The sequence below is a fragment of the Octopus bimaculoides genome, chromosome 26 (assembly GCF_001194135.2).
Source record: "Octopus bimaculoides isolate UCB-OBI-ISO-001 chromosome 26, ASM119413v2, whole genome shotgun sequence".
Lineage (NCBI taxonomy): Eukaryota > Metazoa > Mollusca > Cephalopoda > Octopoda > Octopodidae > Octopus > Octopus bimaculoides.
Window position 1 is genome coordinate 7,006,224 of NC_069006.1, and position 9,899 is coordinate 7,016,122.

The 9,899-nt window shown below is 37.8% G+C and overlaps 2 protein-coding genes across 2 annotated transcripts in view; one reads left to right on the forward strand and one right to left on the reverse strand.

The window, feature by feature from the left end:
• Nucleotides 1-1,069, reverse strand: part of LOC106879709 (ciliogenesis and planar polarity effector 2) — a 10,631-nt gene extending 9,562 nt beyond the window's left edge. Inside the window, exon 1 of the mRNA XM_052977008.1 lies at nucleotides 357-1,069. The gene's annotated coding sequence lies outside the window, so the exon portion shown is untranslated. The remainder of the gene's footprint in view (nucleotides 1-356) is intronic.
• On the forward strand, nucleotides 155-6,032 carry LOC106879710 (39S ribosomal protein L16, mitochondrial). The gene is made up of 4 exons (XM_014929387.2): nucleotides 155-322; nucleotides 2,788-2,847; nucleotides 3,826-3,983; nucleotides 5,530-6,032. The coding sequence occupies exons 1-4, from the start codon at nucleotides 244-246 to the stop codon at nucleotides 5,986-5,988; spliced, it is 756 nt and encodes a 251-aa protein (XP_014784873.1). The 5' UTR covers nucleotides 155-243; the 3' UTR covers nucleotides 5,989-6,032.
• The last annotated feature ends 3,867 nt before the right edge of the window (nucleotides 6,033-9,899 follow it).

The following is a 9,899-nucleotide window of genomic DNA, read 5'->3' on the forward strand; positions in this document are numbered from 1 at the left end:
TATATATATATATATGTGTGTGTGTGTGTGTGTGTGTGTGTGTATATACATATGTGTTACGTGTGTAATTATTATTCACAATGAAAATAAATAGATTTCAAGGGAAGTAACTCAGTTTACTCTTTAGGAAGGTAAGAGTTTTGTCCCTTCGGTCGACAAATATTTAGTTCTTCGTTTGGCCGCTAGAGGAAAGGAGATGTCATCCATGGCGATCTTTGTTGCTTTGTGAAATTCCTCCTCGTCATGTCTCGGTCTTGTATTTCTTTTCTCTTCCAGCGAGGAGCATTCAAATGGCATCAGACGTCAACCAAAAACAACGGTGGTAAGCTCTGTTAAATTTTAAATTGTATTGTTACCTTTTTGTTTCTGTGCATAGTCATTTTTTTATTGTAAGCTGAAGGTCATTCCGTCTTAGGACATCGATGTGGTTAGGATTGTATTGAAACTGTCGCAGTTGGCTGGTCATATATAAACTTGGTGGACACAGAAATATCGTTGTGAGAGATGGCTAACAAACTTTGGCATTCTTTCGTTGCCCAAATTTTCCAAAGAAATCATCAGTGTGGAATCCCAGGACCGGATACTGGATTTTGGATGCTGGGTTTAACATGGAAGCAATAAAGCACATGGAATCTAATCTCTACGAAATGAATTCCATTATATACTTGTTCCATCTTGGAACATGTATAATGCCTGACATGTGGGCTGCTATCACAGAACCATTTTGTCGGTGTTTTAAATGGTTTCCTTCTGTCTACAAACATAGTAGCAGGAACTTGGAGAAACTGCCAGTTCCGGGCTTTGTACTGTTGATAAATCAGACTCGTCTTTTTAAGAGTTACGTGCTGTGTTTCTTGTTTCTTGTAGATTCACTACTAAAATAGATTGAACACACTCTTTCGTAATGTCCCCATAAGCTTGCTAGAATCCAGTACGCAGAGCTTTCAACAGGCAGCACTTTGCATTTGGAAGTTCTTTGCAAAAAAAATCTACATTTAAAATATTTTGAAGTTGTCAAATCTTATATGTAAACTACGATCTCCAGTACAAAATGGAAAGTACTACGCAGAAACGACATAACTGCATTCACCAAATCTATAATAAATTATCATTTTACATAAATAACAACTTAGATTGATTTAAACTGAGTCAATAACCGTTTTATGATGTGTTTTATTGGCATGACACAACACACTTAGAATTTTTGAGAACATTCGCAGATTCTACGTGTGTAGATCAAACAATACTTTATAAGCCAATCAAGGAACTTGTAATTACTAAGGCTAATTAAACTGACTTAACTGTCGTTTCATAGTATATTATAAACAATAAACACAATATTTTAGAACGGACCACAAAGTGTTGCCACCATATACGTATTTGCTTTAGTTGAAAGTATGTTATGTTTAAAGAAGGGAGCAGCCATTATGGCTACCACTGAGGGCAAACTAAACCCTTTCTATGCACTGTATCAAAGAGGGAACCAGAAAGATAGTCCAAATATTTCTACAAGGTTATACACCTCCATTGGCACTTCCAGGTCCTTTAACTCTAGCAATTTAGACCAGCCATATCCATATTCTGTTTTATGTTCAAACCGGCCAGATCTGACGTCTCACACCAACCCTACAATGTTATTCTAAAACAATCACATCGTCATAATCTCAAAGCTACGAGATAATGCAAGATTAATTTAAACAATGTGAATAAATAAGCATTAGATTTAATTGCTAAAGGGATAAAGGGCCAGTACTGTGTCCAGAAATCTCTCCAGTTACAAGTACCTGTTCTCGATGGTTAATCCACATTCTTCTGTACGGCACATAAGGCTGGTTTCCTGGTTTTCTTGGCATATATATTCTTTCCAGGACAGGGTGCCAGTCTGTCACAGGGTTACTCATTTTTACCAAGTAGACTGGAGCAACATGAAACTAAGTGTTTGTCTCAAGAACATAACACATTGCTTGGTCTAAGGATCAAAACCACAATCTTATGATCATAAGTCCAGCACCTTAACTGCTCATCCATGCACCTTTTGATGGTAATGTAGAATTAAGTGTTGTGGACTATTGCTGATAAAGTCCCTGCTTTGGATATGAACTCCTGATCTCTGAATAAGTAGTCTGATACCTTATCCACTCAGTTCACCTCTGTCTTGGTAGAAGTAAAGTTATTAGAAGTTTGTAGGTCAGTCAGGGAAATTTCTACGTTTTGCTGAATATGCTCACTTCATTTAAATCTTTATTGTTAACATCAACCCACCTGAGACCATCCTCTTTCTCAAATACACTTTTCATGTTTTCAAATAATCTAAATCAGTGGTTCTCAACTTTTTCAACATCCAGAATTTTTTTTTTTATGGGGCCACACAAAATCAACCGGGATTTTTTAGTGGGTTGCACTAAAAATACCTGGATTTTTTTAGGGCGCTGCACCAAAAAATCCACGATTTTTTGCGGAGGCTGCATCAAAAACACCTGACTTTTTGGGGGGGGTGGGAGGAGACAAAAAAAAAAACTTGGATTTTTTTTAAGGGGCTGCCTATAAGGGATGTCTTATATAAGGTACAATAACAACAATGGCCCTTTATTAAAAGTTCACCGATTCATAGACAACATATTAAATATATAGTATATAACCAAAAAAGATATTAAATATTCTGTGTAGGTATGTGTGTGTATGTATATATATATATATACACACACACATATATATATACACACACAACAAAATATTTTTTTGTACCATACATCACCTGTAACTAGTTTCTCTTGTTTTTCTTTGCAGCTCTGATGTTTATTCCTGCTGCTGGTCTAAGAGATTTCCCTCATCCACCAGATTATAGCAGTAAGTGAGATTATCTGTCTGTCTGTCCATCTTTTAATTTGTTTGTTCATTCGTTTTACATGCTTGCATGGGTTCGCCTAATCTGTTATTGGGGCATTGGACTACAACTGGATGCCTTTCCTGTCACTTACCCCTGCCTGGGTTCAGTCCCTTTGTTACTTCTGTAGCATTGATTACCTGTTATGTCATTGTGCACTCACAGCGATTAACTAACTCAGAAGGAGTACAATTGTGCTTCTTAGTCTCTTTCAACCATAGACACATTGTCTTATCACTGTAAATGAGTACCACTGTCATACAAGCAGTGTTGTTCCTTTGCAATGTTCTGTGAGAACATGTCTGGTCATGGGAAAATATTGCCTAGCTTGGAAACACGTAAGGGTTGGTGACAGGAAAGGCATCCATCCGTAGGAAAAACTGCCTCAACAAATTCCATCTGACACAGCAAAGACGGCAATGTGAATGTTAAAATGATGGTGAATGTGTGTGTGTGTACTTACATATACTTTTCCATTCTTCCTGAGCGTCAAACCAATACACCTGTTTGTTGTTCCCTCACTTGTCTTCATCTTTTGTTTTCTGTAAATTTGAACTATATATATATATACATACACAACATATACACAAAATGAAATAAAGCAGGTGACACGTAAAAGCACCCACTACACTCTCTGAGTGGTTGGCGTTAGGAAGGGCATCCAGCTGTAGAAACTCTGCCAAATTAGATTGGAGCCTGGTGTTGCCATCCAGTTTCACCAGTCCTCAGTCAAATCGTCCAACCCATGCTAGCATGGAAAGCGGACGTTAAACGATGATGATGATGATATATTGTTGTTATGATAGTAAATTAGCCACTGTTGAAGCCGTATTGTAACATTTTGTAACAAGGTATTGTAAGGTTTTAAGACGTATCAGAGAATCCCAAATCAAGATGTGTGTTATTCATAATAAACATATATGTTGTTGCTATTATTGCAGACATTATATTACCGGAAAGAAGAAGATTAAAGACGGTAGAAAAGGTCCCTCAGATGCCATCGAACCAACGTCCACCAAAGATGCCAAGACGCAACTATTTAATGAGAGGACCAGAATTGGTTCATAATAAACTCCAGTACTGCGACTTCGGCATTCAGGTAAGCTTTTGTTTTATTTCAAACTTCTTGTATTTATTCATTTGTTTATTTATTTATCTATAGTTATTGTCATTAGCAAAATATAATGCGGATCTTTTTCTCTTAGTCTTCTTTAAAAAAAAAGAAATCCATAAATTATTCCATGTTAAAGTTGTCGTATTTCTGTAATTTCAACCAATCACTGACGTCCATTCAGCCGATATACATTAAATGCCGACTACATAAACAAACGATTCTGAAACAATTAACCCTAACCCTAGGGTTAGGGTTAAAGCAAATTTAAAATGAAAAAAGCAAATAAAACGAAGGTATGGAGATTAAATACGCTTTACATCGCTTAATCAGCCAAAGGAGTAAATGTAAACAACTGAATACTTGTCAGTGATTGGTTGAAATTATCGAAATAAGGCAATTTTTTACAAGAAATAAATTCGAATACAAAAATATTTTTCTGTTCTATAACACAAAATAGATAAGTATACGAAGTTTGAAAGTCTTTCCGTACCAAAAACACTACGTAAAACATTAATGAAAAATGTGGCCCCCGTTTTAAAAAAGATCCTTTAATGCTTAAGTATAAATATTCATTTTTCTAGCTATATTCCTGCTTTAAATATATTTAAGCTGAATATAATACATAAAAAATTAATTGGTGGCAGAAGCAATAATAATACCAAAAGGTAATATTTATCCGCACTTAAAAGAGAGTGTTGTGATAGAACACAGAATACTGCAATAGTTAGCATGAGAGAACTTCTAATATGGAATTGGAGTGCACAAAAGCACTTGTGTGTTTAATGCTGGTGAAAAATAATCGGGTGTAGCAGATGATTATCTCCTAGCAGCAATATAAACACAAGTGCATACAAAAGGTTCTCTCATGTTAACTATTGCAGTATACTGTAGTGGTTAAGAGCATGGGCTACTAACCCCAAGATTCTGAGTTCGATTCCAGGCAGTGACCTGAATAATAATAATAACATCGAAAAATACCTTAGGAATGAGAACCCAAGTTCGAAATTTCCCCAAGACACTTGATGAAGGCCGGAGGGTATATCAGCCGAAGCATTGTGTTAACAACAAACAAGATGAGGACAAATATCCATCAAATGTAAATAATGTAAATACATGATTAATTTAAGACAGTGTGAATAAATAAGCATTGGATTTAAGTAAGTAATGTGAATACTAAAGGGTTATACATATATATGTATCCCTTTAGCATTTAAACCCATCATATTCAGGGTCCAAATATTCTACTTCTTTAATGTTCAAACCAGCCAGATCTGGCCTCTTACACCTACCCTGCAATGTCATTCTAATAATAATCACATCATCAAAATCTCAAAGCTATGAGATAATGCAGGATTAATTCAAACCAATGGGAATAAATCAGGATTACATTTGACAGTAATCTGAATGCTAAAGGGTTAAGATTTCAATAATGAACTATTTAGATATAAATAAATTACCCCTACCTACCCTTTTTTTTTTTTTTTTTCTTTCTGTTGAGGATGTATTTTTAATTGCTTTCTGTTGTGTCCAGGCATTGACTGGTGGCCGAATGAAATGGGGTCATTACGAAGTGTTGCGACTGGGCATTCTCCGGAAATTTGATGAAAGTCGAATGTTTGCTGTGTGGCGGATTGATCCTCCATGGAAACCAATGACCAAAAAGGGACAGGGCCATCGTATGGGGGGTGGCAAGGGCTCGATATCCCATTACGTTTGCCCGGTGCGTACCGGGCGTATCATCATCGAAGTTGGTGGCAAGTGCGAGTTTTCAGACGTCAAAGGCTTTCTGTCCAATTTGGCACATCTGATGCCATTCCCAGCCAGAGCCGTTTCCAAACAAATGTTGGAAGAAGAAAGACAACAAGAAATCGAAAAAGAAGAAAGAAATGTGAATCCTTTTAGTTTCGAATATTGTGTGAAAAATAACATTTATGGTTGTCAAGCAAATCTATCCAAATACACAATGTTGTGGTATGGAAAATACAGGTGATTTGTTGCTATAAAAAGTTTAGAAACATTAATTACAATTTTCAATTGTTGTTGTTTTTCTTATTTGTTTTATTTAATGAATATTTTGCTATAATTTGTTTGGGTTGTGTATTTCATTGGTTGTTTTTAAATCGCAGAGGAATCTGCTGTGTTACATATATCATCATCATCATCATCATTTAATGTCCCAGGAACTAGTAAGGCTGGGAACCACCTCAGGCTCCGTTATCTACTTTGATGTGGTCTCTACAGATGGATGCCCTTCTTAACACTTTCCAACCACTTTACGAAGTGTGCTGAGTGCTTTTTACAAGGCACCCACACCAACAGGGTCACTGAGTAACTTGCAAGACAAAGTCCCCCCCCCCACCTCGTCAATTGGGAGGAGGGAGACTTAGTGAGGGGTTTGGTGGCTTTGTGCCAGTTGATGGGAGCTTAGGGGTGTGGAGGGAAAGGGATAGGTGTCCAGCTGTGGAGTTGATACATGACTATACATAGACATGTGTTCTTTTATTCTTTTACTTGCTTGTTATTCGACTGTGGCCATGCTGGAGCACAACCTTTAGTTGAACAAATCAACCCCAGGACTTATTCTTTGTAAACCTAGTGCTTATTCTATCAGTCCCTTTTGCCAAACCAGTAAGTTACGGGAACGTAAACACACCATCAGTTGTCAAGCGATGATGGTGGTGAGGGCAAGCACAGACACACAAACACACACACACACACACACACACATATATATATATATATATATATATATATATATACAACAGGCTTCTTTCAGTTTCCGTTTACCAAATCCACTCTCAAGGCTTTGGTCAGCCCGAGGCTACAGCAGAAGACACTTGCTCAAGGTGCCACACAGTGAGACTGAACCTGGAGCCATGTGGTTGGAAAGCAAGCTTCTTACCACGCAGATGTATATATTGAAGGGTATAATTAATAAACGTTCTAATTGGTCAAAATTAACTTTATAACACTCTCATATTATCACATCATTGATCGTAAATATATATTATGAACATGAGAGAATTCAGTGGTAAAATGGAGTGTTATAAAGTTACTTTTTACCAATTAGGGTGTTTATTCATTATACCCTTCAATTTTCTTTTTGTCTGAGCCTTACCTGAGCACTTCCACCTGCAGTCCTATTTTTATTTTTCGGTTTAACGAAATTATAAAATTACCTTCATATATATATATATATATATATATATATAAATCAAAATTGCTGACATGGCTGATGACAGTACCTCCTGATTGGCACTTGTGCTAGTGGAACGTTAAAAGCACCATCCAAGCGTGATCGTTGCCAGCATCGCCTTACTGGCACATGTGCCAGTGGAATGTGAAAAACAACATTTGAGTGTAGTCGTTGCCAGTGCCGCCGGACTGGCTCCTGTGCAGGTGGTACGTAAAAAAAAAACCTTTGGGGTGTGGTCGTTGCCAGTACCGGCATGACTGGCCCTCGTGCTGGTGGCACGTAAAAGCACCCACTACACTCTCAGAATGGTTGGCATTAGGAAGGGCATCCAGCTGTAGAAATCTTGCCAGATCAGATTGGAGCTTGGTGCAGCCTTCTGGTTTACCAGCCCTTGGTCAAACCGTCCAACCCATGCCAGCATGGAAAGCGGATGTTAAACGATGATGGTGATGATATAAATATATATGCACCTTCTTTCAACGTTATATTCAGTACTACCGGATATGTCGATAGAGTTTTAACCAACACTTTATATAAACAAGTGTATATACTCTGTTTCAGAATGAATCTACAGGTATTTAAGAAACACTACATGTATGGATAGATAGACATATACTCTTTGTTTCAATACTGTTTACTGTAATATAGGATAGATTTATAGATTTATAATCCAACCTGAATGTACAGACAGTTGTAAACACCTTGTTTCAATTCTGTAAATATTTAGCCAACATTCTACAGGTAGATGTGAATACTTTGTATGTACAATACCTTTGTGGAATGATAAAGCACAGCTTATAAACCCACATTCGTCAGTCATTCTTCAATTCCTGGTTTTCTTAATAATCACCAGACTATAGAGTGTGGAACTCTGTCAAAGACTGTCTCCAGACAGACGTAAGAGAGGCTCACTCTTGTCTAGGAACTTCTGCTGTTGCTTCACTATGAAGAGAGCATCAGTAGTACTCCAGTCTGGAACAAACTGTGTCTCATCTAAGTGGATTCTCTCCCTAATCGAGATGGTGCTAAGACTTTTTCTGTTACTTCCCTTACTCGGTCCATCAGTTTCATATTTCTGTAGCTGAGTCTTTCTTAGCATCTCTTTTCACATTGTTAAAGGTTGATGACTTATTCTGCTCTACCAGCTCCTTGTATAACCTTCATTGATTTGTATGAGTGACATGTTTGAACCTTGTCCCACCAGATAATTTCAGTATTTCAAATACTATACTTGAGGGGCCAGCAGCATTCCCCAACATTGTACCCTTAATAGTCACGTCTAGAGCTGGTCCTTCTGTTGGTCACACTTCAAATAGATCCACTTCCTTCCCCACACTTTCCACATAAAACAATCTCTTTTTATAACATGTCCAGGCCTCTTGGATGATAGCATAGTTTCCCTCACCGAGGATAGGTTTGCTATTATCATTCTTTCTTCCAGCATCTTGGTTCACTCTCATCCACTGCTTGGCAGTCCAGAATACCTCACACTTCTTATTTCTTTATTGCCCACAAGGGGCTAAATATAGAGGGGACAAACAAGGACAGACAAACGAATCAAGTCGATTACATCGACCTCAGTGCGTAACTGGTACTTAATTTATTGACCCCGAAAGGATGAAAGGCAAAGTCGACCTCGGTGGAATTTGAACTCAGAACGTAACGGCAGACGAAATACCGCTAAGCATTTCGCCCAGCGTGCTAACATTTCTGCCAGCTCACCGCTTCTGATTCTTCTGCTGCTAGACATTGGTAAATTCTTCACTATGTACACTTCTCATCTAGCAATATAGTATTCCTCTCTGTTGCCTTCCCAGGCCTGTCTTTTAGTATTCCACCACTGTCCATCTCACTGGTGCACTGCTTCTACAAAAGATCTTGTTAGTAGCTTTCAGGAGATTATCTTGTGGAAGCTTCTAGTTGTCCTCAAAATTACAGGTCTCTGCTTCCTCCTTTTCATTAAAACTCATCATCTCAAAGTGGAGGACAGAAAGTGTTGTAACCTTTAGCATTTAAACCAGCCATATCCGACCAAAATATTCTACCTGTTTTATGTTCAAACTGGTCAGATCCAGCCTCTTACACCTACCCTACAATATCATACTAAAAGTATACAATCACACAATCAAAATCTCAAAGCTATGAGATAATGCAGGATTTATTGAAAACAATGTGAATAAATAAGCTTTACATTTTAATATCATCGTCATCATCATTTAACGTCCGGTGTCCATGCTGGCATGGGTTGGACAATTTGACCAGGGCTGGCAAGCCGGAAGGCTGCACCAGACTCCAGTGTGATTTAGCGCAGTTTTCTATGGCTGAATGCCCTTTCTAATGCCAACCACTCTGAGAATGTAAGGGGTGCCATTTGCATGACACCGGTATCTGCCATGACTGTGATTTTGCTCAGCTTGATGGGTCTTCTTCTCAAGCACGACATAATGCTAAAGGTCTTGGTCATTTCTTCTATGTGGCCCAACACTCGAAAGGAACTCAGCCACTGGTTTTGGTACTCTTCGTGTCATGACTCTTAACACAAGTCATCTTGTTGACATCTACCTCATTATAAGCCTATGGTCGTATTAACAAGCTAATTAAATATTCATTATAATTATATGTAGTTTTCCAATGCTCCCTACTCTAAATGTCAATGCTAACTTAAATGTTATTGTTTTTCATGTGGATGATGTTGGCGTTAATCT

Bases quoted from the DNA above. Each gene is read 5' to 3' on its own strand.
- LOC106879710 (XM_014929387.2), top strand. From the start codon at position 244: ATGTCTCGGTCTTGTATTTCTTTTCTCTTCCAGCGAGGAGCATTCAAA. The intron at 2,848-3,825 runs GTAAGTGAGATT...CTATTATTGCAG, and splicing joins TCATCCACCAGATTATAGCA to ACATTATATTACCGGAAAGA. The intron at 3,984-5,529 runs GTAAGCTTTTGT...TGTTGTGTCCAG, and splicing joins ACTGCGACTTCGGCATTCAG to GCATTGACTGGTGGCCGAAT.